The sequence below is a fragment of the Eremomyces bilateralis genome (assembly GCF_010015585.1).
Source record: "Eremomyces bilateralis CBS 781.70 unplaced genomic scaffold P152scaffold_1, whole genome shotgun sequence".
In the NCBI taxonomy this organism is placed as follows: domain Eukaryota; kingdom Fungi; phylum Ascomycota; class Dothideomycetes; order Eremomycetales; family Eremomycetaceae; genus Eremomyces; species Eremomyces bilateralis.
In genome coordinates, this window is record NW_022985067.1 from 65998 (window position 1) to 93991 (window position 27994).

At 52.3% G+C, this 27994-nt stretch overlaps 10 protein-coding genes across 10 annotated transcripts; 7 read left to right on the top strand and 3 right to left on the bottom strand.

The window, feature by feature from the left end:
* Positions 1-558: 558 nt before the first annotated feature.
* On the top strand, positions 559-1420 carry P152DRAFT_949 (uncharacterized protein). The gene has a single exon (XM_033683375.1). The coding sequence runs from the start codon at positions 678-680 to the stop codon at positions 1125-1127; it is 450 nt and encodes a 149-aa protein (XP_033538425.1). The 5' UTR covers positions 559-677; the 3' UTR covers positions 1128-1420.
* On the top strand, positions 1145-1901 carry P152DRAFT_762 (uncharacterized protein). Its single transcript, XM_033683238.1, has 2 exons — positions 1145-1557; positions 1798-1901. Coding segments are annotated over exons 1-2 (324 nt in total). The 5' UTR covers positions 1145-1234; the 3' UTR covers positions 1799-1901.
* Positions 1902-8003, top strand: P152DRAFT_763 (uncharacterized protein). The gene is made up of 7 exons (XM_033683239.1): positions 1902-2779; positions 2830-2859; positions 2908-2986; positions 3045-3347; positions 3397-3440; positions 3491-3764; positions 3816-8003. The coding sequence occupies exons 1-7, from the start codon at positions 2237-2239 to the stop codon at positions 7871-7873; spliced, it is 5331 nt and encodes a 1776-aa protein (XP_033538427.1). The 5' UTR covers positions 1902-2236; the 3' UTR covers positions 7874-8003.
* A 1225-nt stretch (positions 8004-9228) lies between these two features.
* Positions 9229-10731, top strand: P152DRAFT_387894 (short-chain specific acyl-CoA dehydrogenase mitochondrial precursor; the record flags this gene model as incomplete). Its single annotated transcript, XM_033675900.1, has 4 exons — positions 9229-9561; positions 9628-10142; positions 10197-10568; positions 10623-10731. 4 exons carry the CDS (start codon positions 9229-9231, stop codon positions 10729-10731), a joined length of 1329 nt encoding a protein of 442 aa, XP_033538428.1.
* Positions 10732-14576: 3845 nt separating this feature from the next.
* On the bottom strand, positions 14577-15236 carry P152DRAFT_808 (uncharacterized protein). Its single transcript, XM_033683267.1, has one exon. The coding sequence runs from the start codon at positions 15140-15142 to the stop codon at positions 14678-14680; it is 465 nt and encodes a 154-aa protein (XP_033538429.1). The 5' UTR covers positions 15143-15236; the 3' UTR covers positions 14577-14677.
* A 989-nt stretch (positions 15237-16225) lies between these two features.
* Positions 16226-18766, top strand: P152DRAFT_453426 (uncharacterized protein). Its single transcript, XM_033678365.1, has 2 exons — positions 16226-16728; positions 16780-18766. The coding sequence occupies exons 1-2, from the start codon at positions 16258-16260 to the stop codon at positions 18580-18582; spliced, it is 2274 nt and encodes a 757-aa protein (XP_033538430.1). The 5' UTR covers positions 16226-16257; the 3' UTR covers positions 18583-18766.
* On the bottom strand, positions 18637-18965 carry P152DRAFT_881 (uncharacterized protein). The gene has a single exon (XM_033683310.1). The coding sequence runs from the start codon at positions 18860-18862 to the stop codon at positions 18692-18694; it is 171 nt and encodes a 56-aa protein (XP_033538431.1). The 5' UTR covers positions 18863-18965; the 3' UTR covers positions 18637-18691.
* Positions 18759-21082, bottom strand: P152DRAFT_914 (kinase-like protein). Its single transcript, XM_033683340.1, has 4 exons — positions 20846-21082; positions 20446-20774; positions 20238-20376; positions 18759-20190 (listed from the first exon to the last, which is right to left on the bottom strand). The coding sequence occupies exons 2-4, from the start codon at positions 20611-20613 to the stop codon at positions 19070-19072; spliced, it is 1428 nt and encodes a 475-aa protein (XP_033538432.1). The 5' UTR covers positions 20614-20774; positions 20846-21082; the 3' UTR covers positions 18759-19069.
* A 1514-nt stretch (positions 21083-22596) lies between these two features.
* P152DRAFT_469331 (uncharacterized protein) lies at positions 22597-25120 on the top strand (the record flags this gene model as incomplete). Its single annotated transcript, XM_033680891.1, has 3 exons — positions 22597-22812; positions 22878-24356; positions 24404-25120. 3 exons carry the CDS (start codon positions 22597-22599, stop codon positions 25118-25120), a joined length of 2412 nt encoding a protein of 803 aa, XP_033538433.1.
* Positions 25121-25493: 373 nt separating this feature from the next.
* P152DRAFT_426105 (cystathionine gamma-synthase, converts cysteine into cystathionine) lies at positions 25494-27640 on the top strand. Its single transcript, XM_033677253.1, has 3 exons — positions 25494-25780; positions 25838-25937; positions 25989-27640. The coding sequence occupies exons 1-3, from the start codon at positions 25683-25685 to the stop codon at positions 27441-27443; spliced, it is 1653 nt and encodes a 550-aa protein (XP_033538434.1). The 5' UTR covers positions 25494-25682; the 3' UTR covers positions 27444-27640.
* The last annotated feature ends 354 nt before the right edge of the window (positions 27641-27994 follow it).

Consider the following 27994-nt stretch of genomic DNA (forward strand, 5'->3'; position numbering starts at 1 on the left):
TCTGGCTGGGGTCTCTCATTGGCTGAACGGATGAGTGGCTTGAGACAGGCGCGGGGCAGGGGTTTTGGGCGGCACGTGATGTACATGTCAGGCAGCGACACTTGGTATTCACCAAATCATTCACTGTATCAGGCACTAATTAGCTAACCAAAAATTCGTTTTGCTGTGGTTCCTCAGTGGGTGAAAAAATTGATTGCCCATACAACCCGCCTTGGCACTCGTCACCCGTTTTCCTACACCTATATCCAACAGACCTTAATCTTCAACCCATCTCTAAGTCCATCATTTTCTCTTCATGGAGCGTCAGATTACGCCAGATCGGCCGATTAGGCGCGAGGAATATACTACAATCCAAAAATCGAGGTTTTTCGAAGCCTATGATAGCCGTACCGCAGATCAACCATTGTCAGACATCCTCCGCAAGCTCGACCTCCCTCGGCGTACAGCAAATTACTGGCTTTCTCAACGCCGTCGTATTGGAAAAGAGGCTTACCGACGAACGCGCCCTAACAGCGACCGATTAGGGCGACGCCGCGCTATTACATCTCCTCAGTTAGATGCTATTGTATCTTCACAGAACCCTATAAGAGAGCTTCCATATGAAGCGAATATCACGCATTTCAATCTCGATATTACAACCGGTCGCGCCCTCCATAACAATCTAAAAGATCGACGGGATGCAGGCCGTTTCGTTGAACAGCAGGGGAAACCCGTTTCTCCTCGGAATCGCAGGCTACGGGAGGACTATGGCCGCTTCGGAAGAGAACAACCTCTTATCGGCTATTGAGACTCAATTGAATTTACAGACGAGATGCACTACGATCCTTCGGAGCAGCCGAAACAGTGAATTATACGCCAAAAAGGTACACGTTATAATTCGGAGAATCTTCAAAAGCGGCCGCAGAAAACGGGCGTTGCACTTCATATTGCTGCGTCTTGCAATTGGTACTCAAAGAGCAGTCTTATCTTCTATCACGACAAGTCTGAGGATCTTCCAAAACCACGAAGGCCTAGAAAGCCTAGGCAAAAACAGACTGAGACAGACGAACAGTTCCCTTCTAGATTGCAAGAGTGGAAGGCAAGAATACCTCACGAGATTCAGGTCAAACGGAAGGGGAATTCTATGACCCAGGAGCATTATGCTAAGCATATTCTCCCAGCCTATATCGCGCGTATTGAGGCTGCTCGTTTATACCACCGCGGATCGTTCGGTGCTGACGTCTGTGGACCATTTATGATGTTACAAGAGGATAACGATCCATCGCACGGTACACAGTCATTTAACGTCGCGTCGGCATTAAAACATGCCCATTGGATTACATGCATAAAGCATCCACCACAATCCCCAGACCTAAACCCGATTGAAGCACTTTGGGGGATCCTAAAGCAGAGTGGACGCAAACGGGTATGGCGATCGATTACGGAGCTGAAGCAAGTCCTAATTGATGAATGGGACAAGATCTCAATGGAAGAGGTACGCGCTAGGATCGCAGAGATGCCGTCTAGATGTCAATTACTTGTAGATAGCAAGGGGAACATCGTAAAAACTGCGCTGTGGTAAGATAGCGATATTCAAATCAAGTTTGATATTGGGATTGCGTGCCAAGACCGGGTTGTATGGGCAATCAATTTTTTCACCCACTGAGGGTTGATAATTTATGCCTTGCTGCCTTGCTGCCTTGACGCCTTGACGCCTTGCAGCCTCGCAGCCTCACTTCCCTTGCCCGTCCTGCACCGCCATCCTACGCCCCAAGGGTTCCCTCTCTACTTCTCACTAACCAACGACAACTTCCATAGATCTTCACACTGCGACCTGTCTCTCTCTGCGGACAGAATCCACACCAGCCTCTACTCTTGTCGACTCCTCCTATCCCTCCCTGCGGGCACTTGGATCATGGCCTGTAAGTACAATTTTATTGCTTTCAATTTCGTTGTGGGAGTCAGGATCAGCCCCTCTCCAATGTCACTCACCCAGGCACGCCCGCATCATGGCCGGTCCATCAACCGTCATCCCAAAGATATCCATACGCGATCAGAGGCTTTCAGGTACAAATTTGTGCTTGTTAGCTTCGTTAGATCCGCTGGTTGGCTCTATCAACACCGTCTTGCTCTCCTCAGCCTGCCATTGACGGCAGAGCCCTTCGGCCATCAACCTCGTCTACGGTTCATCGACCAAGCCTGACTATCATCACCATATGCCTATTCCATCTCGTGTGGTTCCGACAAGTCGCATTACATGTCTTTGGGGCCGCCCAGGGTCGCTGTCTATGCGCCATCACTCCACACAAACTCAATCACTCGAAATCATAGTCCAAGCCTTGCTGACCACAATTCCATCACAGCCGGGTCGGTTCTGATACCCGCCGCCCCCGAGTCGGCTCCATCGTTCATCGATGGGGTTGACCAGAATCCCACCAACACCGCCGATCCCTCTCCTTCCAACAGTCCGGCTTCCGAGAGCGGAAGCGACCTCTCCGATGCCAAAGACCTCAACGACTCGAACACCTCCGACGCAGACATCGACCTCTTTCACTCCGGGGAGGCAGACACTCCCGCGGAAGATGCTTCAGATTCTTCTGACCAGGAAGATGATGAGAAAGATGGCGATTACTCGGAAGACGCCTTTGTTGCGGCACCCCAGCAAGAACCCCCATCACGTCGGGAGTCTACCGCATCACGAGCGTCGTCAAACTCATCAAATTCGTCGAAGCGAAAGGCAGAGGATGATCTCGCTTTCGCTATGAGCTTGAACCCTGATCTCTACGGAGTTAGGCGAACTGCAAGCGCTCCCTCTACTGTCAATCTTCATCGGGCTAACATTTCAACTAGCGACGGAACGTCACCAACAATCGCCGAGTTGTAAGGCTCCTTACTTGCCCTTTTTTGCGCTCGACTAACGTCGTTTAGGTTGAATCAGATTCAGAAGACGATGACTCCGATGTTCCCATTCCTATCAAACGAAGGCGACTAGCTGCCTCCATCCAAAGTATGCCCCATTGTACAATGCCCTTTCGCCCGCTTCTCTTCATGCTGACCGATTCTAGACTCTCATGCGCCCACACCCCGCTCGACCTTTGTCAGCGACCTCGAGGAGGAAGAGGACACGTACATCAACTCCCGCCGATCTCGTCTCACCAAAAAGCAGAAGACCCGTCAGCAACAGGTCGCGGCAGGATTGGCCCCCCCTTCGGCCGGAGAAGTACGATTCACGTCGAGGAACGTAAAGAAAATCAACTACAACGAAACGGAGGATGAAGATGAAGACGACCGCGAGTACACGTACGAGGAGGCAGACGCTTCGCCAATCATTGACGTTGTGTTGGACCATCGTGAGAAAGAGGGCTTGAGTCAGTCGCCAATTGAGCCAGATGGACGCGCTTGCTGACGAATACCTAGCCATCAAACCGGAACGACGCATGAAAGAGGATTACGAGTATTACGTAGGTCTCTTCCTCTTCCCGGAACAACTCATTTACTCACATTATGACAGATCAAATGGCAAGGCAAAGCGCACTTGCATGCCACTTGGGTTACCGTTGATTCCATCCCTTCCGGGCGCGTCCGAAAAATTGAGAACTATTTCGTCAAGACCGTACAAAAGGAACTCTCCGTTAAGCATGACCCTTCTATCCCCGAAGAAGAACTGGAGAAGTTCAACCTCGAACGCGACCGAGAGCGAGAGAGGGCGGAAAAGAGCAAGGAGACCGAACGTGTGATTGGGTCACGCCTGAATGAAGCTGAAGAGACGGAATACCTCGTGAAATGTAAGTGTCAGCGCTTTTCTCAATGCCTTTCAGCAACTGACCGTGTGTTAGGGTGCGAGGTTGGCTATGATGGCTGTACGTGGGAGTCTACCGAAACTCTCGAGCCGATCGCCGACACTCAGATCGATTCCTATCTCACACGCGCTTCCAAACCTTTCACGCACAATCTGACCGGTGCAAACCTTCCTGATTTCCATCATTGGCCTCCAGGTACTCAACCTGACTATATCAAGAAGGAGGTACTCAAAGACTTCCAGCGGGTCGGTGTCGAATGGATCGCCTTCAACTGGACCATCCATCGAAATATCATCCTTGCCGACGAGATGGGATTAGGAAAAACTGTGCAATCTGTCACAGCCATCAACCGAATGTACCAGGAGCACGGCCAGGAGGGTCCCTATCTCGTCGTCGCTCCTCTCTCCACCATTTCCCAATGGCAAACCACATTCAATGACTGGGCGCCAGACTTGCATTATGTCGTCTATCTGGGCAATGCCACGGCCCGAGACACGATACAACAGTTTGAACTCTTCTCGAATGGCGATCCTCGGAGGTGCAGATTTAACGTGGTAATCACTTCGTACGAATATATCTTGCTGGAGAAGACCATCTTGTCGCAAGTCAAGTGGCTTGCCCTCATTGTGGACGAAGCACATCGCTTGAAGAATCCCGAAGCTCAACTCTTCAGAGCACTCATGGATTTCAATATCCAACATAAACTCCTACTTACCGGAACTCCTTTGCAGAACACCATTCCCGAGCTTTCTGCTCTGCTGCACTTCTTACATCCGGCCAAATTCGACGTCAACAGTGATGTCGACATCACCGAAAAGGAGGCCGGGAAGAAACTGGCCGTCTTCATCAATGAAATCAAAAACAACTTCCTTCGACGGGTGAAGGATACTGTCACGACAGACCTGCCCAAGAAAACGGAAAAAATTCTTCGCTTTGTTTGCGCTGAAGACCAGCTGGAAGTTTACCGCAACATCCTCACCAAAAATTACGAAGCGTTACGTGCAGGTCCGAATGCACCCAAGCAAACATTCCTCAATGTCATGATGGAACTCCGAAAGGCAGCCAATCATCTATTCCTTATTGCAGGTGGACAAGAGATGGCGATGGGAAATGACCAGTCTCAGGAGAACTACTACCGCAAGCTCATCACCTCGAGTGGGAAGATGATTGTCCTCGACAAGTTGCTCAAGAAGCTCAAGGGGGAAGGACACCGAGTCCTTATCTTCTCCCAAATGGTCAAGATGCTTGATATTCTCCAACAGTATCTGAACTTCCGCAACCATCAACATCAGAGACTCGATGGGACGATGCCTGCCGCTCAGCGCAAAGCAGCGATTGACAGCTTCAGCGCCCCTGAGAGCAAAGATTTTTGTTTCCTTCTCTCCACGCGTGCCGGTGGACTTGGCCTCAATCTCACAGCCGCAGATGTCGTCATCATTTTCGACTCGGATTTCAATCCGCAGATGGACATCCAAGCAATGTCTCGAGCCCACCGCATCGGCCAGACTAGGCCTGTCACTGTGTTCCGTCTCGTCATGGAGAAGACAGTCGAAGAGGACATCCTGGAGCGCAGTGAGCAGAAGTTGATGCTGGAGGAGGCGATCATCAAAGAAGGAATCACCGACAAGAAGGCTCAAAAATACAGTCATGATGCTGCAACGAAAGGGCTCACGGACGCCCCAACCACCGCCGAGGCTCTCAACAATCTCTTGAAACGACGTGGTCAGGGTATCTTTGCCCAGAAGGGTAACCAGAAACGACTGGACGAGCTTGATATTGACGCAGTCATCGAGACGGCCGAAGTCAAGAAGACGGCTCAGCCCAAGGCTGACATGTCTGTTGGTGGTGACGATTTCATGAGGAGCATAGAGATCACGAACATCAAGATCGATGACTTGAGCTGGGACGACATCATCCCCAAAGAGGAGGTCGAGAAGATCCGCGCTCAAGAGAAGGAGAAGGAGCAAAAAGCCTTCCTTCAAAAGATCATTGCCGAGAATCAGCCACGAAAAGCGAAGCTCCTGGCCGGCGAAGGTGGCCGAAGTGCCAAGAAGGAGGCGCAGCGAAACATGAAAAAGCGCCATGAGGACGAGTCCGATGAGTCCGAACTGGAACGTCCAAAGAAGAAACAGAAGAAGTCGGCTGTACGCAGCGATCAACTTGGTGAAGCCGAGATCCGAAATTTGCTCAAGGCTTACGGCGTTTTCGGCTCTTTCGAAGATTGCCAGGATCAAATCATCAAATTTGCTGACCTTGGCGGTTTCGACCCAGCAGTTCTCAAGAAGGTGCTCGACGACATTTCGGATCGAGCAAGGAGGGAGCTGAGGGAGCGTGATGAAAAGATCAAGGAGCTCCAAAGCAAAGAGAACAAGATCTTGACGAAGAAGGAAATCAAAGCGGCCATGTTCTCCTATGGCAAGATCAAGCAGATCAACGCTGAGAAATTCTTAGAGCGACCCGAAGAACTGCGTCTCCTTCGACAGTTCGTGAGCAGCAGCCCTTCTGCGGCCGATTTCCGATTTCCCAAATCTGCATGGGAAAAGCTCAGCAAGGCGGATTACACTGGCTCGCCTGATTGGGGTGAACGCGAAGACGCCATGTTGGCAGTGGGGGTTTGCCGATATGGACTTGGAGAATGGCGTCTCATCCAGAACGACCCTGAGCTCGGACTTCATGATCACCTTTTCTTGGACGAGCAGAAAGTTGCCGTCAAGCGAGAACGCCAGAGCACGGTCACGGATGGCAAAGTCAAGGCCAAGACCCCAGGGCCCGTCCATCTTGTCCGACGCGCAGAAGGTTTCTTCAAGGTCCTCAAGACGCACAAAGAAGAGCAAGAGAACGGAGTCGCGAAGCGAGACGGCTCCCCGGAAGCAAGCGTGCCAAGGAAGCCTTCACAGAAGCATATTCGAAGGGTCATGAAAGATTCGGTTTCCCGTAGCCGCGCCCACAGCCAGAGCGAGTCGAGAGACGTTTCCGACCGCCGAACGGATATCGTGCATATCACCTCCCGCAAGAGTCCGAATAATGAGGCCAAAGCCCGTCAAGGCTCGGTTGACCGGGGCGCTCGTGCCAACTCGTCCAAGCCCACGCCGGAACCCACGTCCGAAGAGTCAAAGAATCTCCAAAAGAACAACTCTCCATTTGATGAGAAGCTGGACGCGGCATCTCCAGGGGCGTCAGTGGAGACCAAGGTCAAACAGCGCAAGTACATCCCTGGCCCTGCACCGGAATGGGTCAACCTTCCTAGTTTCAAGAGAGACACCCATCGAACGTCCAATGGCCACAACTCGAACCACATCGGCGGTGCCGAGATGGGTCGAACAGACTCTCATGGATCGACCGATTCGCACCGTAAGCGAAGTGCAGATGACGATGGGCGAGACTACCGGGATTCGCGCGACTATCGCGACTCTCGACATGGCGACAAGCGATCACGACACTATGAGCGTGGAGATGAACGCGATTACAAGCGCAAATCCGAGTATGATGATGACCGCGACTTCAAGCGACGTCGTCCGAGCAACGATCATGCCGACCGCTATCGGCCCGAGTCAGTGTATTCGCGTCACTCCAGTTCAGATTATGGAAGCGATCATGGTGACTCCCATCGCTATTACGATGGCCCACCCGGCGGTGGTCAATACCGTGAACCTTCCCACCATCGACGACCATCCAATGGCCACCGCGATGACCGTCGTCCGCCTCCGCCGAGAGTTCCCGATCAGCACTCCCCCGTGAATGGGACCGACTATCGAAAGAGCTCATATGCACGTGGTGGTGAAGCTCACATCGACCGAGACGCACGCATGCGCCAGATCTTGAACTCGGTCTTCCTGAAACTTGAAATCCTCCGCACCGCGAAACCCGCGAACTATCCCGACGCTGCGAGGCGGTTGGCGGTGATCAAAGAAAACATCCAAGACGTCGGCGACTTCATCACCCAGTTGCCGAGGAACGGTCATCGTGGCGACTTGGACGAGGTGTGGAGCTTCGCCGCACGATATCTCCCGTTCCCGCCTGAGAAGCAGACCTCCAAGATGTTCAAGGACTATTACCAAAAGTTGAGGGACCAGGGGAAGAAGCCCCAGTCTTAAGGGCCGACAAAATCACACGACACTCACATTACCCATCCGAAGCGAGCTTTCCGACACGAGTTTTCTCCCCTTACATATCTCATCACCCCTTTACGAACCGTAGGCCGCCCGGATGGTACTGTCAGAAGATTTCAGTAGACTTCGGTCCTGGTTTCTGTGAAAGTCGCTAACCTTCGTAAAGGGGTTGATTAGGGATTGGAAGAAGTGGAACCGAGGAACAGGGATTCTGGATTGGGTTCGATGGTGATCCGTTTTATGCATGCTGGACGGTACTTCTGGGGGCACCCGTGAGGGAAGGTGCCCTCAGATTTTAGACAATACCGTATCCAGCTTTTCTTCATTTGCTTTTTTGCTTTACTTTGCGTGCGATAATTTTCATGGTGATGGTTTTGCGTTTGCGCGTTTGCGCGTTTGCGCGTTTGATTTTCTTCGGACCCGTGTTGGTTTTCCAGTTTAATTGCGTTTCACAACTGCCTTCATATCGTAAGGGCGATGGCATTCGGCGTTTGAGATGACACATGGGGAATCACAGCATTGCATTTGCATAGCGACGGTGTCCTATCGGCATTCGGCCGCGCACGAGGCATTCGGAATGGTCCCACTGGGTCATGGGCATGGCCCTCGTGGCGCTTTCTTGCCTCCAGCGGTTCCATATGGCGGACATGAGGCCACATCATGATGAGATACACCTTGCTGCGTTTTGTACATTAGACATTACATGTTCCCCGATCGAGGGACGAAAAGCGACGGGATTACACATAGTGCATGCTGGGAATGGCATGGGTCGGCACCATGCCGTACATAGATCCCGATAGCGGAATCCCGGAATGGAAAACTTAAACAACTTGATGGTCTCCTTGACTCTGCATTGTAGTTTAGATTCCTTGGGAATGGTTCTAAGAGATCGCGATGATCCCGTAAACGCACGTGATTACTAGTTCTAACCCGGGAATAACGGTAATTACTTTCTCGTTGCATTGGTGATACGGCACAATGCCAGCAACGGCCAGAGCGTTTGACCGGCACCGGACCATCCGAATGCTTTTTATTTCGGCATCAGTTATTTACCGTTTGCCAATGGCTACCTCGGTGTGGACTCCGGCCGCACGTGTGGCGGCCCTGGCAGAATGTTCAAGTCTTCAGAGATCATCGGTTAAGGGAACAGGAAACCCCCGCTTCCGGGCAGCGGAATAAGCGCGGCTCCAAAGGCGTGGAAATTATATTTCTGATTCGGATCCGTCTCTCTTTGAATCCGTGAAGGTCATATACGAGAACCACCCTCGCCCTCACCATATCACCAGTCCATTCGACATCTCACGCCTTCCGAGACCCCTTTCCACGCGACATCCCTCACAATGACCTCCGCGCAGACCCCGATCCCCTTCGCCGAGCCGCCATGGTTGAACGGCCTGCCGTCTCCATACTACAATGAGAGTCACAGGAGATGGCAGAAGGCATGCCGGGCGTTCATCTCGGAGCACCTGCTGAAGAACGCGATGGAGTGGGAGCGGGAGGAGACGGTCCCGGAGCATGTGTTCGGGCAGTTCGCGGAGGGCCTGATGCTGATCCCCTGCCTCCCTGCTCCGCTGCCAGTGGAGTGGTTGAAGAGCCTGGGGATCCACGAGTTGCCTGGTGGCGTCAAGGTGGAGGAGTTCGACTACATTCACTCGGCGATTTATGGCGACGAGGTATGCTACCTACCCTGGTATTGGGAAGAGTTGGAAGCATGACAAGAGGTAGCTAACATGTTCTAGATGGCCCGATCCGGCCTCTCCGGCCCGTCCGGCTCCCTGACCACCGGCATGGCCTTTGGCGTTCCCCCCATCATCAAGTTCGGCAACCGCGCGCTCCAAGAGCGCTACCTCCCCGAGCTGCTCACAGGCAAGAAGCGGACCTGCATCGCCATCACCGAGCCAAGCGCCGGATCCGATGTCGCCAACATCCAGACCACCGCGGTCAAGTCAGCATGCGGGAAATTCTTCATCGTCAACGGCACGAAGAAGTGGATCTCCAACGGCATCTGGTCGGATTACTCCAGCATGGCCGTCCGCACGGGCGGGCCAGGTCCGTCGGGGCTGAGCATGTTGGTGGTGCCGTTGAAGGGATACCCGGGCGTCACCATGCGGAGGTTGAAGGTGCAGGGCCAGATTTCGGCCGGAACGACGTTCATCGAGTTGGACGATGTAAAGGTGCCAGTGGAGAACCTGATCGGTGAGGAGGGCATGGGCATGAAATACATCATGACCAACTTCAATCACGAGCGGTTGTTGTAAGTGTCTGCACTTCCTCAGGCCAATATCTTGGTGGTTAACGCATTCCATAGCATCGCCGTCGGCGCTACCCGACAAGCTCGCGTCGCCCTTTCCGCCGCCTTCGAATACGTCATGAAGCGTGAGGCATTCGGCAAGACTCTAATGGAGCAACCTGTTGTGCGCCACCGCCTGGCAAAGGCGGGTGCCCTGCTCGAGAGCCAGTGGGCCTGGGTTGAGAGCTTCGTCTACCAAATGACGAAGCTGACTAAGGCGGAGGCCGACGTAGAGTTGGGCGGCTTGACCGCCCTCACCAAAGCGAACTCCGGCATGGTACTCAACGAGTGCGCGCAGTGCGCGATCCTCCTGTTCGGTGGCAACGGCTACACGAGGACGGGGATGGGTGAGATTGCGGAGAGGATGTACCGTGAGGTTCCCGGTGTTAGGTAAGCCGCTTCGTTCATTCTGACGTGAGAGGATGGATGTTAACTACGATTCAGGATTCCCGGTGGCTCGGAGGACGTCATGCTCGACCTTGCTATTCGCCAGCTCGTGAAGAACTACAAGGCCAAGACGAAGGCGTTGGAGAGTGAGGGCTCGAAGCTTTGAGTGGGTGACTAGCAGGACAACATGATCGGTCTCGTTGAGACCATGGTACAATATATTGTATAGCATCTCCGTCGACATCGGCTTTTGGCGCATTTACACATCACACTCTGCAACTTCAGCGTCTCTATTGTCTGGATTTCGAGCGCATGGATTTCCAGCGACCACAAAATCTGCATTACCGTTCGATCTACAACCGGCGTCAATTGCTCGTCATGATGTTCTCTGCCTACCATCTTGGGGGCTTTGACGGAGAGATCATCAACTTCAAGTGTAGCGTGATCACGGCCTTGCATTCTGCAATCACCAGAACCTCGAGATCACATTTCCATCCAGATTTGACACGAGTGACCAACATTGCGCCTCTGCCCAAGTTCGACCTCGCCCCTCCCTCCAACACCAACTTCCGTGAGTCGTCACTCGTCACTCGTCACCCTAGCCCATACCCTTGTCAACTGAGTAGTTCTGTTCGTGTCAGTTCCCACACTTCCCAACCAGCTGACGGCGCCTCTCGGCAACGGCACTTTTCGGCGCTTTTTGTCGAAAACACCCTGTTCAGGCCTTCGAAGCTAGTGGATGCAGAGTGCAGGGCCACACGAGCTTCTTACTCGGGCCTTTTACACAACAACTGATTCGATTGGGCTGGCGAAAAAAGGCGATCAGTTGGCTGGTGTACCAGTGCCCCGCAACGTGGCGGGATGAAGGATTGTGGGGTAATGGGAGGTGAACTGGGGGCAGGGGTAGGGAACGGAGGTTTTACCACGTTGGGAGTTGAGAGGCACTGGAGGCCTGCTAAGGTTCTCGTACGGTTGTACGGAGCAGGGAATTGATGCGGATTGCAGAGGTTCTAAACTTTAAGGGAAGAGAGGCTAACTTGGATACGAATTATGTCTTCAGTCAAGTTGCACCAGATCGGGTGCTCTCTGCCAGGCCTTCTCGAGGGGATATGAAAATTCGTTGAGACAGGCCATTCATACTAGGAGAGGTCTCGACTATTGTCTATTGGGCACAAGTACGGAGTAGACTTGACGGAATACAATCCAGGAGTGGGTAAGTAGGCGGGTACTCGCCCTCCGATGTCGTCTCTACTATGGTAGGAAATAAACCTATTCCCACCTCCAAACCCCAGGTTCTAACTATCTCTAGGATCCATGATAAAATCCGGGGAATACACCAGTTTAGATCCCTTCCTGGTTCCTGCCCAAACTCACCCAAGGGGCCAAGTCTCAAAAACCAAAGTCCAAAGTCCCGCAACAAACATCCAGGACCGATACGACATCGTGTGCCGTGAACTCCGGAGTGGAGCGCTTTAGAGCAGTGGTCGCGCTCTTCCCTGTTTCCCCAAGATGTCCAAGCGACGGCGGGATGGCGAGATGCGCGCAATCCTTAGTGCGACATGATCAGCCTGTCAAACGAAGCGTCTCTTTACTTAGCAAAACTGCACTGAGCCGCTACTACTCCACTGCGGCTGCGCAAGCGTTTGACCTACGAAAAGTCCTCATGAACTATTGGTTGGCAAAAGCGCTCCTCGATTGAATAATGAATCAAGATGCTCGAGTCGGGCGATTAGCTTGATAGCTTTCCAGTAAGCGAACGCGGGGCCCCAGCAATGGCCAGTATGGACCTAGATTTTCCACTAGTCTCCTGGCTAACCAGATAACCAGAGGCAAGAAACGTCAGCCGTCCCTGTCGCGTGTGTGGCTGGTTTCTGTCGTGCCTTAGCCTCACGAACCGCCTTCTCCTTGGCAGCGTGGTCCCTCCATCTCCCCACTGGTTCGAGACCGTATGTGGAGAGGCTGGAGCAATTCCAAGGCAGAAGATCAGAAGTGTATCGCCGTTTGTGGAGAAACTGGGGATAGTGAGCTTCGTGACTCTGAAAAACACGGGAGGGAGTGGCGAGCTGGCGATGGAAATGAGACGGACACAACGAACGGTGGGGAACTGGAGATGAGGCTGACTTGGGAACCCGCTCTTTAGGAGGCGAAGAATCAATGATTGACTCGCTAACTACTTCCCACGTTCCATCGCTTCGTGGAGACGTGGGAATTGGAAATAATTAGATTACTAGAGGGTCCATCTCGATATTCATATTCCCGTCCAATTCCCAGGACCAGACGGCGACGGTGAGTGTCAAACTCAGCAGACATAGAGTGTCATGAAGACTGGAGAAGTGTGACGGGAGAAGACCAACACGAAATTGAATGATCAGTGAGGTCACGTGCTCGGAGAAAAGTCGGCAGCGCCAAGGCCGTTCTCATCAATCAACCATTCTGCTCTTCAGTTGTGCAACAATAATTAGTGTGCCATGCCAGGCAATAATGCGGCGAATTTTGGGTTGATCTAAGGGTTGAGGAACATGAGCATATTAGAGCATGCTTGTTGAGAATGATACTCTTCGAATTCAAAGTGAAACGACATCTCAATTTGTAAACTTCTGTTCGACTTCCTACCTACATTATCAACCATCATCATCTGCTCCAACCTTGAGTCTCATATACAACTGGCGAATCCAGGCCAAAATTCACCCGTCGATCTCAATAGTTAGGGGGGCTCAGAGTGAGCTTGTTGCTGATTTCACGCGCCCCTTTCATTTCTCTCCACCTGACGGTCGCCATTGCGGGATATGAGCCAAGCTGGAAGTCGGCACGAACTCCCCCCATGTAGCCATGCACGAGTCCTATTCGATACGAAGACAATCAGGCCGGAGTCGGCAACCCGCTGTGGCGCTCTGAGGCCTTTTTGGTGCCGTAAAGCCGGCCGATGGACCATTCAGGAACTCCTTTCGTCCGATACGCTGGTGCCACGCCGTCATGAACGGTCTTCTCCAGGATAGACCTTTCTTTGGAATCGCGGGGTCCTAGTAGGTAATGGCGTTATTTTCAACCCAGTTGTCTCCGCCGTGAACAATTGGATGGTTGTCAGTCATCATCGTTCTGCTCGAGACACAATTACTTGGGTACATTTGCAAAGCTAAATCTTTCTTATCCAACTCTCGGGATAGCGAGCTGGTTCATCAGATTGAACCGCAATTTCGGTCGGGACTGGCGGCTGGTTTTGGGCCGGTTTCAAATATCACAAACTGAACAACAAACTGAACAACTGGGTCGGATTTGAATCCACCCTGCCGGCATCACGGCATTTTGGCCGTCCGCAATGATGAGATCCATGGTACTTCCCGTTTACCTCGACTGGCCAACGACAGAGATGAAATTCCGTATTACGGTGTATTCTGGATTACTAGGCCAAATATTTGGCAGCATCTCGGGACTTCCGGCCTGCTCAGGGAACAGGACAAATTCACAGCCTAATAATCTAAACGCTAACAAAATGCTATGCAGCCAATTTCATCGAATAGAGTCGACATTCCCTTGATATGAAGGCCTAATTAGGCCCAATCTGTGTCAACTGCATTAGATATCTAAGGGATCGTCTTGTGAACGAAATTCGTTCTACACTTCTACCTAGTCGAATACGACTCCTGGTGCAGCGTATCAGCCCTGCATTCTAGATTAAGTCAATCTACCCCTATACTAGGCGGCGTTATTGCCTCTCATCTGTCCTTGCCTCCCTTATGCTTCTATTTCGCCATCCACATGTCACATATACCTGCCTACATTATAATACCAAGTCATATCACCATGAGGCGAACTCGGGAGCATGTGAACCTTTGTCTTCGGCACGGAGGCGGACTGAGGAAATCAAGAAGTCGGAAATCATCTTCCGAAGCCATCCGAGCAGGGGTCACTGAGGCATGCAGACGACTGTTCTGACCGAAACACGAACCAACAAACACTGAGCGTCAACTGTCAAGGAAGCGAAATTTCCCTCGTGCCGCTCACTACCGTGGGTTGTGTGGGGAGTTTGGGGGATTTGTCTAGTTGGGGTGGATTATTGGGGAGGCTTTGCGGCGCTCGGGATGGCACCGATTCCGTTAATCCGGGGCGTGACCCTAAAGGAGCCAAACTTCTAATACGGAGGGGCAACCACCCGCAAAACCCTCCCCAAATCCCAATGCCCATGCCCCCGCAGAGCGACTTTTGCTAGTTTGGCTGGTCTGAGGTTTCTTAGTTCGGCATCCAACTGGGGCTCCGAGGGGCACATGATTGAGTTTTTTTGGAGACTTGTCGTTAGGAGGCCGACGTACGCCGTGGCCGAAGATTCTTAAGCGCAATGCCGCAATCGTCGCAGACCCTGATGATTTGCGGGGCCCCGACTCCAGTGATGTGAAGTAACCTGTTCCCTCGAACGGGCGGACCTGGATAGCGCTCCAGAGGCCCAGACAGAACGAACATGCGTCTACGCTGGGCCTACTAAAGATCGTGCATCCCCCTGCTTCCCCGTACTTTGTTAGAGACGTTGGATTTTCTGAATCGACCCAAAGCCATTTGCCTGAGGGATTGATATACATATACATCTTGTTAGCCCCTCCGCACGTTTGGGATCTGGGAAGCAATCATCTTACCCCTCCCTCTTTTCTCTTAGTTCTAGTCTTCAAGGCCTACAACCATGGTCGATAGTCCTTCCAGCTCCTCAGACGTGCCAGATATCCAGATGGCTACTCAGCCACCTGCTCAGAAACGAAAAGTTTCGCAAGCAGGTCTAGATGGCACGACTCAACCTCGATCCGTCAAACGACGAGCCTCGAAAGCATGCCAGTGCTGTAGGTCGCGAAAGGTTCGGTGCAATGTCACGGAGCACGGCGCACCTTGCACCAATTGTCGCCTGGACGAGGTCGAGTGCATTGTGTCGGAGAGTCGGAGAAAAAAGTGAGTACGATCCGATCATTTTTTGGGATTTGTTATCCATTCCGAAGCACGCCCTTGTCCGGCTCCTTTCGGCCGTTTTTCTTGGTGTTCATCTCCTGGGTTCGTTCTCGTTCAACGGCAAATTCCACGCCATCTATACAAATTTGTTCCAAGGAGTATTTTTCCTCAAGGACCACTCTATGCTTCTAGAATGCATGTCGCACGGATGCAATTAATTCCCATCCTTACTTGCGGTGTTTGTTCTCGATTGCATACATGATCAATCTCTCCCTCCTCGACCAAGCTGACAGGTGATTCGCAGGAAATGGAGCAAGGATGACGGCACGCAGGGGACAGTCGAAGCGAATGCCTCGGCTCAGAATAACAGCAACGCCAACCTCAGTTCACGGAGATTGGAGTCGCGCAATGTTGCTGATGGGCTCCAAAATCTGCCAAATCTGACCAATCTGCCGGCCGCTTCAGGTACATGCGGGTCACATGACCAGGAGAATGGCGATGAACATGTACCACATTCGATCTGTAAGTGGTCTCCAATATTCTGTAACGCCTGAGATATATCGATCAATGCGTCTCGGGGCTGGTCCCCGGGTGGGAATAGGTGGCTGCTTGGACCGAGATATCTGCAGATATCTACAGATATACTCCTCGCTGTCACCATTCCTTTGGCATCATGGGATGAATTCACGACCTTCATTGGACCATTTTACTGACCATGATGTCCTTCTTTACAGACCAGACCACTTCTCAGCGGATCAACTTGACAATGCAGGCCATGAACCGCCGCATGTCCATGAACACTCAAACAACACCGTTCCCTATCATGGGTCAATCCCCGATGGCCAATGACAACACTCCTTTCTTCTCCGGCATGGCCAATCCTCACATGGCCGCACCGAACATTCCTTATTTCATCAAGCCACTCCCACCGCGGATTGGACCCGATGAGGTGGCTTACCTTGAGAAGAAGGGTGCCCTCACGGTCCCGACAGGAACGCTCAGAAACGAGCTCCTTAAGGCTTATATCGACTATGTACATCCGTATATGCCCTTGCTTGACCTGTACGACTTTGTCATGATCGTGGAGAGTGGGAATGGCACCCTTGGGCGGATCAGCTTGATACTGTTCCAAGCGGTCATGTTCGCAGGCTGTGGTTTCGTCGACATGAATCACCTTCACGCAGCTGGTTACCTGACCAGAAAAGAAGCACGAAGGGACTTCTTCCAAAAGACCAGGGTATGTAACCATCATCGGACCGTATTATTGCCCAGCTAATGGTTTCAATAGCTCTTGTACGATTTTGATTACGAGTCAGATCGTGTGTCGCTCGTCCAAGCACTGCTTCTGCTCACGTATTATTACGAGACCCCCGATGACCAGAAGGACACGTGGCACTGGATGGGCGTTGCGACAGCCGTTGCTCACACCATCGGCCTTCATCGAAACCCCGAACGGTCGAACATGGATTCCAAGCGAACGAAGCTATGGAAGCGAATTTGGTGGTCCACTTACATGCGTGATCGCCTCATCGCTCTTGGGATGCGTCGCCCGACGCGCATCAAGAGTGAAGACTTTAACGTGCCGATGCTCACCCTCGATGACTTCGAGTGCGTTCCGATCCCCGAGAGCGTGACTTGCGTCAGCTCGGATTGCTTGGTTGCCCGCGATGTTGAGAGGCAGCGCCAATTGGCGGTCATGTGCATTGAGAAGGCCAAACTGTGCCTCTGCATCTCGCATGTGCTCAGCAAGCAGTACTGTGTCCTCAACAACAACCAAGGCCTTGTCAATGATCGAACCACCATGATGCTCCTACCCAAGAAATTGGATCCAGAGACATCGGAGGTCCGAATCTGCGATGATGAGTTGCAAGCCTGGTATGACGGTCTTCCTCCGGAAGCTCAATACCACGAAGGCTCGAGCGGCAATGACTCAATCGATCTCAACAAGAGCTTGCTGCACATGGTGTTCTTCACCACCCTTTCTGCTCTTCACCGACCGCAAGTTCTGCCCTCCACGCCGTCAAGTTCGCCGAGTAGCCCAGCGGGTTCCGAGCTGCTTGACCGGTCCCGCACCAGCGTGCGTCGGGCAGCCACCGCCATCACGGCGATCGCCCAGCAGCTCGACAAGCAAAACCTTGTCCGCTTCCTACCGACGACCGGCGTGACGGTCCTCCTCCCTGCCATCATCATCCACCTCCTCGACATCAAATGCCCCAACGAAGAGACCCGCAAAGCTAGCCTCCGCGGATTCTGCCAATGCATGCACGTTATGGGCAAACTACGCGAGCTGTACGCCGCCGCGGACTACAGCACCGCCTTCTTGGAAGCCGCGATCCGCAAGGCCGGCATCCAGATTGGTCCCGCCAATGCCGTCTCCTCCCCTCAGATCACCAAACACGGCAAGCAGCGCTCCAAACCTGCCACCGTCGCCGACCTCGTCTCCGCCAGTCGCTCCCTCGACGGCCTCATCTCCACCGCCCCTTCCACTACCCCCCTAAATCTCGGCACCATGGCCGCCACCGCGTCCGCCCGCACCCTCACTCCACCACCCGATCCCGCCACCCTCTCCCCCGGCCATCAGGCCATGCGCGTCCCAGCCGTCCCTGGCACCATCTCCGACCCCGCGCAGTCCCTCACCGACACGTCCGGGATCCCCGACGAGGAGGTGGCGCGGCGACTGGAGACGTTCCTGGCGAGCACGCCGCCGGGATCGCACACGAGCGAGTCGGGCGCACACGCGGCGGTGCCGGCGAGTGGTGATAGCTCGTACGGGTCGCATGATGACGACGTGATGATGATGGATGTCATGGGCGCGAAGGGTGCGAAGTTGGCCCCTGTCGGCGCGGGCCTGGATGGGTTCCGCGAGCTGAGTGCGAATCTGAAGTTGGATGACCTGACTGGGAAGGATGGCGAGGCGCTGATGTTGTGGGGTGCCGGTGGAGTACCGGAGTTTGAAGGCGATGATGCCGGTGCGTTTGAGAGCTTGTTGGATTGGGAGGGTGTCGCCGGGGGAGATATGGGGGAGTTGAAGTGGGATGAGTTGGATGGCGCTGGAAACGATATTTGGGTCACTGGAGGGCTACTGCCCTGAGTCTGCTTGGTAACGACGGATCGATACGATTTTGCTATGGGAGGTTGGTGTTAGAAAAGTGCATTTTACATATCTGGATTAGGGCGCTTCATTGCTTGTCTTCACGACATCAGACACGGCCGTCGAAACGATTTAGATATGGCTCAGATACGTTTTCACAAATGAAATAAATGTTAATAAAAAAATATGCGCACATCGTCCACTGAATTATAGGAATAGAAACGAATTCAAGAGTCCGCTTGAATTGGTTCGGTGCGAGCTGGCCTCCGCTCAAGCACATCGTACGTCCCCAAACACCCCAAGACTTTTGCTACGGCAAAGCTCGTGGCCTACTCTTATTATACATCATAAAAACCGCGTGTGTTGAGCTCGCAGTGTTGCATCTCTCCTTCGTCCGGATGTTTAATCCGAAAGTACACAAAAAGCTTCGCTATATAAAAGGCCAAAAATCACAAGAGTCCGCCCCGTGGTATGATGACCACCTACCTTACTCTTCCTCTTGCCAACGCCGTTCCCTCAGGCTATCCGCCTTGCCCCGGCCCTCCACCGTCGGATACGCTGACTTCTTCCAATCCCAATACTCCTGCAATCGTACGATTGCATACTCCGCGTAGTCGAAATCGATCTGGGAGATCTGCGCTTGGATCAGCGCCCAAATGCCCCAGTAGAAGCCCGGCAGGCCTCGGAAGAGGTCGACTTCCTGCGTGAGCCGGTCCAGCTCCTCCTCCGGATTGGTTTGCGCGTCGGCGGCGACGCTCGCGCCGGGGGAGAATGCGCGGACGGAGGTGAGATAGGACCGAAGGAAGTCGCGGCGTTGACGGCGCGTGGGGAGGACGGAGTAATCGCAGTCGAATCCACCCCATTCGGCAAAATGGTTCGCAAGGTCGAATGACGCCGGCGCCGGCGTGGCGTATTCGTAGTCAATGAATGTGACGTGGGTATCTCGCAGCTCGTCGATGGTTTCCTCCGGGACTGCAGCTGAAACGTGGGTGGGCGCAGAGGAGGACGTCGATTTAGGGGTGGATGACGGGGACGTGCTACGGCTATCGGTTGATGATCGGGTCGTCGAACTCGGGCCGGTTGCAATGGAGGAAACACCCTTCGGCAAGACGATCACATTCCCGGAGAGGAGGTCACAATGGGCGAAAACCAAGGGCCGGAACTGGCCAAATGTCTCTACCAACCAGGCCAGCTCTCGCTGCAATGCCGTTCTTTGCGTACAATCTTCCTCCTTGTGGCATGGTAGCGCAGTTACCCAGCCTTGTAGCACAGTCCAAAGATTTGGGGTTGGCGCATCGAGGATATTTGCATGGTCGTTCACTAAACGATCAAACGGGGAGGCAGCTCTTTCGGTATTCGTGCCTGGCTTTGCGGAACCGTTCAGAGATTTGTTTATTGAAAGAGCGCTGCTCGCTGGAGGAACTGGAAGCTTCGTGTGCCATTCTGCTAAGCGACGTGCAACGGCGTGATAAACGGGAGGTTTCCGAAGATCGGCTGGCGAGCAGACCGTTCCAATGATGAATCGGTATAAGAGACCGTTAGAGAATCGAGCAAGGAGAGCGGGTGCGAGAGAGTGGTCGGCGAGTAGGGAGTGGGACAGAAGTTCCCCTATTGCATCGTTAGTCGGTTTCGGGCGGAGATAGCGATAGACCAACTATTTCGGTCAATTAAGATGTCCGTTCCCTCTCCATATGCTCGGAGAAGAATGGCTTCCGAATCAACCTCTGATGATGATAAGCCCGGTTTTAGCTTGATCGCTTTCATTAGCTGTACCACACACCAGGAGTTAGCCTCCTGCCCTCCATAAATTCAACAATGCCTTCCAAGGAATTCGGACTTGACGCGGGTTTTGTGATCACTAACCGTATTTGTTATGCCGTCCGTGAAGCGGACGAACTCTAACTTCCCATCTTCACCGTCCCATTCTGGCCGTAAAGCATGAATGAGTGCTCTTGCGGTCTCGTCGCTCTCCTGGGCGGTTGAATTTCTGTACGACAAGGGTATAAACGGAACGCGCGTTTTCGAAGCCATTACGCGCGAATCGAGGGGGAAAAGTAGGGTGCGGAGGTATCAGGACTCGAGAAATACCTTCCCTCGATCAATTCCCAAGGAGAAATTGGAGTTAGTGTGGGCGTGCAGCCAAAAATTGGCAGCACCGAGCAAAGGATGTGGAGGAGTTGATTGTTGAGGTTCTGTGTGCTGCACGTGTAAGAATCCACGTTTCGGAAAGCTTTCGGAGCCCATGTCGTGGAACAGAACGTACCTTGATGCTCCGATCTTGGATGGTTCTAAAGAGACAAGCAGGTATAGAGGTTGGGATGCACAAACGGCGTTATCGGATTCGCCACGAAAGAACAAAATGAGGAAATGTAAGAGATACCTCTAAAACTAAGATGGCCGATGGTCTCGTGCCCACCTTCCCTGACGTGTGGACTGTGGAGTGCCGACGTGGAGGCACAAGGGGAAGCACGAGTGAAGAGAATTATCAGAGAGCTTCCATGGTTGAGAGGTCGAGCTAAGGTTTCGTCCTCCGAACCCGCTGGACCCTAAAGTCTTAAACCATCAGTGATCATCGCTCCCCAGACTTGGAAGATAGGGTCCAATATTTGATATTTCATTCATATGAAACGAAACGAATTCATCCAATACCTGTGTTCTCTCGACTTGAGGTGATGAATGCGAATTTATCACTAATAACAATAGATGGTCGAAAAGGTAGAAAACTAATCGCCAACGCCAGGAGGTTTAAGTACACAGTTGTGCTGTTTGCTCCTCCAAACACATTCTGATCATGCCGTTTCACCGTTTCTAGTGCTGGTCAGTCATTCCAAAAACGATGGAAGTGCTGGAACGGTGAGCAATCTCAAGTGTCAGCCCAGTTGTACTCGGTGACTGGGTTACGGTACCGGTATACCATGGGACAATATAATTTCGTTGGATAGAGGACGGGAAGAATCGGACATGGTGGCTTTACCAGCAAACCGTGAGATTTGCCCTCGTATGAACTCTCAGCTCGAATAGAGACACTAGGGACTCAGTTGATTAGAAAGAAAATTGACTTAATAATAATTAGAGAGCACGATCAAGTTCGTATTGTATAGGTAAAGGTACGGAGTAGCCCGTCTAGCCTTGGAGTTTCGATTCGTCACCGTCATGCTCTGTCGACTGTCAGGAATCACTGTAACGTTGCCAGCGACCTAGAGTTTTCAGGGTAGCAATCTTCAGCCAAAGCCAGACGATATGTTTGTGTGGAAGGATTTAGATAGGAAAAGGTGACAAACAAGAGAGGATACTGACGAATCGGAGATAGAATACGACGGGGACAAGGCGATTTCTGAAAACAGATTGGAGGTTTGGCAGGGGGGCAGGGAGGCGCGGACTGGCGGGGCGACTGCCATTGTTGATCATGGAATATTAATAGTGAACATACTTCAGCTACTACTATAACATACATTTCTATTTCTGCGTACCGATACTTTCGTGATCTTTCTATACGGTACCTAGGTATATACATATAAATTTAACCAGCACGGCCTTCATTCTCGAGTGTCTATCGCCCAGTGCAGAGGAGCAGTTCGGAGCAGCATCCCCTTTCGTGATACAGTTGACCAATGTTCCTCCATCCCCGGGAAAACGAATCCTGGATCATACTAGGACATATTGACCTTTCCAACCTTTGAGGTTCTTATTAACTAAAGTCATGTTGGATCTTCATTGGATATTCGATGCTGAAGCTCAGGATCGCCGAATTTCTAGCCGTCCCGCGTGTAACCTCATGACCGCAAGTCTTACCAACCCTTGCACTATTTCCAACCTCATGCTTGCTGCAGGCACCAGAGATAACGATAGTCATCCGTATCTAAGGCAGCCATGGCGTCGATTCCGTCGGCAAATTTGCCGCTCCGAAGGATCTCGCGAGGGAGGGATACAGCCTGGGAGATGCCAGCTCTGCTGTTATTCCCCCTTCCGCATTGAGGAGACGATATCGAGTATCCAGACCAATCAACAAACCAAATGGCGGGCGAGCAATCGAGCCCGAACGAGCGAACGCATCTCTTGGGCGCTCATAGTGATAGGACGCCACGTCGAAATAGCCGGGCTAGAGAATCGGAAGTACAGTCCGTTGTGGGGAGTGCAGTGAGCAAGGAAGAAGCAGCACTGGGACAGAGCATCATTGGAGAACGACTCCCCTACAGCGAGTATACGACCATCGATTGGCTTCATGACATAGTATGACCTCCACTGAGCTTCCAAACGAATGGGTTCTAGGATATGACGCTGACGTCTATGCGAAGGTCAAATCCTCATACCGCTACCGGTCTCTACGTCCACCACTCACGACACCCACTCTCCGTACCCGCCTCGATAACATCCTCGACCTTCTGACACCATGGATTGCCGTTGCACTCATTGGAGCACTCACGGCCATAATCGCGTTCCTAGTCGACGTTGCCGTCGCCGTCGTCTCAGATTACAAGCTTGGGTATTGTCCCTGGGCCCTGACCCCTCGAGAAGAGTGCGCCAGCTTCCGGTTTTGGTTCACCGACAAGAACATTGAGCAAGTCGATATATCGAGAAGCGGGTTTTGGGCTGCGTACGCGGTTTACGTGACGTGGGCTCTGCTGTTCGGAGTCATTTCGTCGGGCTTGACCATGACGACTAAGAAAGAGCTGCCAACTGCGTCGGCAAACGAGGGAGGGGTCAAGGTCCCAGATACAGGTTCTGGTGAGACACGTACATATAATAATAAGGAGACGGGAAAGATCATGTACATGGCAGCAGGGTCGGGTATCCCCGAGCTCAAGACCATCCTCTCGGGGTTCCAAATCCCGCATATCCTCTCCTTCCCTATCCTCGTGGTTAAGGCGATCGGTTCGATCTTCGCGGTCGCTACAGGCATGTGTTTGGGGAAAGAAGGGCCTTTCGTCCATATCTCCGGCTGCGTGGGCAATCTGGTCGGCGAGCGGTTCGAGAAGTTCCGCGAGAACGGTCGTATGATGAGAGAGCTGCTGTCCGCCAGTTGCGCCGCTGGTCTCAGCGTCGCTTTCGGTGCCCCTATCGGCGGTGTTCTCTTCAGTTACGAGGAAATCAGCACGTATTTTCCCCGTAAAGTCCTCTGGAGAGCGTTCCTGTGCAGCATGGTGGCTGCTGTGGTCCTGAAGGAGCTCAATCCCACTGGAACTGGGAAGTTGGTTTTGTTTGAGACGAAATTCAATGCGACATACGAGCCACTGCATTACGTCATATTTGTTTTCCTCGGCGTCGCTGGTGGCATATTTGGAGGGATCTTCTGTCAGGCAAACTACCTGTGGAGCAAGTGGTTCCGATCGTTTCCAGTCATTAAGAAGTATCCAGTCTTTGAGTGTTTCCTGGTCGTATTCGCTACCGCAGTTTTGCAGTTCCCTAATCCGGTTCTGAGAGAGACTGGCGATACGATAGTGGAGAGACTGTTGGTCGACTGCTCCTCGGGCATCACATATCATGAGTGGATTTGCGTCCATGAGCGGCAGATGGAATCCAGCTCCAATTGGGGCTATGTCGCGTGGCTCATTTACGGGACGCTGGTCAAGCTGGTATTGATGATCATCACTTTTGGCCTCAAGGTTCCGAGTGGTGTCATTATTCCCGCGCTGGATGGCGGAGCCTTCTTTGGTCGGCTCGTGGGGCAATTTGTCCCTGATATCAACCCTGGGATCTTCGCCATGGTGGGAGCGGGTGCCTTTCTCGCCGGCGTTAGTCGGATGACCATATCGCTTTGCGTCATCATGTTCGAGGTAGGGAGTTTCGCATCCGCTGGGGCATTTTGCTAACGCTCTTATAGCTAACCGGTGAACTTGAATTCACGCTACCGAATATGATCGCCATCCTGACGGCCAAGTTCGTCGCTGACGCCATCTCCTTAGAAAGCGTATATGATCTCGCTCAAACCGTCCTGGGCCACCCCTTCCTAGATAACGAGCATGCTCTTCAGCGCGTGCAGCACTCGACGACACCGCTCACCGCCGCGGAGTTAATGCCACCGAAGCAGACCATGGACGAGATCACCATCCACGTCCCTCGTTCCAACAAAGTAAGCCTGAAGCTTCTCAACGAACGCCTGGAGCTCCTTCGACGTCGGGGCCTCCACGACGCTGGGCTGGTGCTGGTCCAAAAGCATGCTGGCGTCGACATCTGCCAAGGGTATCTGGCCCAGGCAGAGCTTGCGTTCGGGGTGGAAGAGATGGCCCCCGTTTATCTTAGCGCCGAGGACACGAGTTACGCACGCACAGAAATCGAGATCCGCCTGCTTGGGTCCGCGGCCGAGTTGGATGAAGCCACAGAGTCTCCAACAGGGACACCAGTGCTGGATCTCACCGCGTTTGTGGACCGGACGCCGTTGTCGTTAACGGCGAATGCACCGTTGGAGTATGCGGTCGAGATGTTTGGTAAGCTTGGATTGAGGTATTTAATGTTGACGGAGGAGAGTACCGGTGCGTTGGCTGGGGTGGTCATCAAGAAGAGGATGGTCGGGTACTTGGATACTCTCGGTCATCATTAATTGATATTCGGATTGTCGAGGGCTTGGGTTGGGTCTAACATGTTGAGTAAAGGTAGTACCTTACCTACCTGCCACTAAGTTCGGATTAGAGCCACAAGTCGTGATGTATGTAGTAGAGCTGGACGCGATACATAGTAGATCAATGCATACCCTTATTACGGCCAAAGACTTCCCGGTATCAATGGCATTCCCTCAGCTTTCTTGACTGATCGAATTCATTACACATACGGTAGTCGGACCCCATCCCATGAATTGGGCTGACGAGATCATAGCCTGTGTGGGGGCAAATAATCATAGCATCGACAACCATGCTCTAGACCGCGACTATCGCTTACTTTACTAGCTAAAGATATGAAGAGTCATTATTTAGGCATGCAGAGAATATCTCCAAGTATTTCTTAAAAGGAGGTATCGCCATGCCACACGATGAGGACGCGTTGCCTCGGATGATGCCATCACAGCTTTTTCAAACCACCCCACTGTTAGACTGCTAACTTCCAAACCACGCGAAAAGGATCTCCATTAACGCTTATTGATTGAAATACTATTAGCCACTGCAACCATGGATGAAGAAGTACTTCATGTCGCGCCGATCGATACGGCGCACTACCACGCGATACCTCCTGCGCCGCGTCATGCCGTTTCAACACATCTTCCCGGGTATTTATGATTTTGACAACTTTGTGTAGTTGACAGGTAGCTAATTGTTAACCGTAGGTGGGACAATGTTATTCGACTTGGAAAGAAGGATCCGGGACTCATTGCTCAATTTGTGAATATGTATCCACGATTTGTGCTCCATAAGGACGTGAAGTCGGTATGAAAATCCTCCAGTGCCAGGCGTAGATGTCTGGCTGATTTGCTCAAGCTCATTGCGTCCGTCCTCCAACATGTCAAGTCGGCAGGTCTCTTCTGCTTCCCGTTTCCGAGCAGGAAATCTGCACAGGAATTCGTGGACTACGTTACGACATCACCAAGGCCAGACGGCTTGGACGCGTTGGATGCGAGCGAAGTCACCATCCGAGGCTTTGAGATCGTGAATCGGCTCTTCTTCGTCTTCTTTCCGGTGACCAAAATCCCTCTGGTCATGAATTTCTGGACGAATACAGGCCTTGGTACTTCTAGTCGGCTGGCGGAAGCGAACCTCGCAGACGGTGACAAGATCCAAGAGGTCTCAATATCCGAAAGCCTCAGTCACAGGAGCTTGGAATCGCCGGCTCATGAGAAGTTGCGAAATCGAATCGTAGATTTACTGCAGAGAGCCCCGTTAGATGAAGCTCGAGCAAAGAAGGTGTCACCCAAAGACGTCTTTTTGTATCAAAACGGGATGGCCGCGATATTTAACGTCCACGACACTCTGAGACGCTGGAAGAAGCTCCCATCCAAGACCATCATGTTCGGAGTGCCGTTCCATCAGACCCTCCGGATATTCGAATACTGGGGCGCCGGTGTGGAGTTATTGCCACTGGGCGCTGAGTATGACGAGCTCGAGCGAATACTGGATTCCGAGGCCGCGGATGGCAGACCTGTGCAGGCCATCTGGGCGGAAATACCTTCAAATCCACTCCTAGTCACTTCGGACTTGAAGCGACTCCGTTCGCTGGCTGACAAGCACTCCTGTGCCTTCGTTATCGATGACACCGTCGGGAGCTTTTCAAACGTTGACGTCCTGGGACTTGCCGATATTATCCTGACCTCCTTAACGAAGAGCTTCAGTGGTTATGCGGATGTCATGGGAGGAAGCGCCACCCTTAATCCTTCCTCGACTATTTACGAAGAGCTCCGGCCCCTTTTCGAAAAGAATTACGAGACTGAAATGTTCTCTGCTGATGCCGAAGTCCTATTTCAGAATAGCGAGGATTACCTGAAGCGATCGACAACACTGAACCGCAACGCAGAGTCACTTGTGAATTATCTGCAGTCATTGACGAAGAGATCGAGTAGCAGTGTTTCTCGCGTGTTCTACCCGACGGTGTCATCGACGAGAGCGAATTTCGATGCGCTCAAACGACCAGCGACAGAAGAATTCGAGCCAGGATATGGTTGTCTATTTAGCGTTGAGTTGGACACTGTCGAGGCAGTGATCGCGTTCTACAATAATCTGCACGTTCATAATGGACCACATCTCGGTGCCCATAGAACCATTGCCCTAGCGTACGTGAAGGGACTCTACCTTACAGAACTGGACCGGGTGGCAAAATGGGGTTTGAAGGAAAGCCAGATACGGATTTCGGTTGGGCTTGAAGATTCCGAAGATTTGCTTCGAGCATTCAAATACGCTGTTCAATGCGCCGATGCTACAAGAAGCACCTTGGATATCTGATCATACTAGAGTATAGGAAGATGAAAGGTGGAGTCTTTAGATTAAAGACATGTTAGATATCAGACTCATTTAGATCGCATGGCTTAAGAGAGCGGAGAAGGGTCATGCTCTGAGCGTTTGCTTCCTTTTTTTTTAGATTGATTGAGGAAGGTACCTTATCCTTCAACCTCTGAAGAGACTTGTAACAAAATAAACGGTCGAAGTCCACGGATAGACCACTGGGTGTACCTCGTACCTTACTCGTGCAAGAAGCCAATCGATGATCCCCTTCTTGAGGGAGTCTGTTTTAAAGCTCACATCCCTATTCTGGTCTGTCATTTCCTGGGCATTGATGGCTCGCTGAAACATGTCAGTTTCTAACTTCTCGATATGCCGGTGCATTTTCACCTGTGTATCTCGGACCAACGCATCCCCCGATATGCAGGCATGGATGCGATCGTTCGCAAGAAGTTTCCGAGCATTTGAGTTGGGCAAGGCAGTTCACGACTGATTATATTCGGCGTCTTAATCTTTCCATTAATAGAGTTTGAAAACCGGCAACTATATCGGTC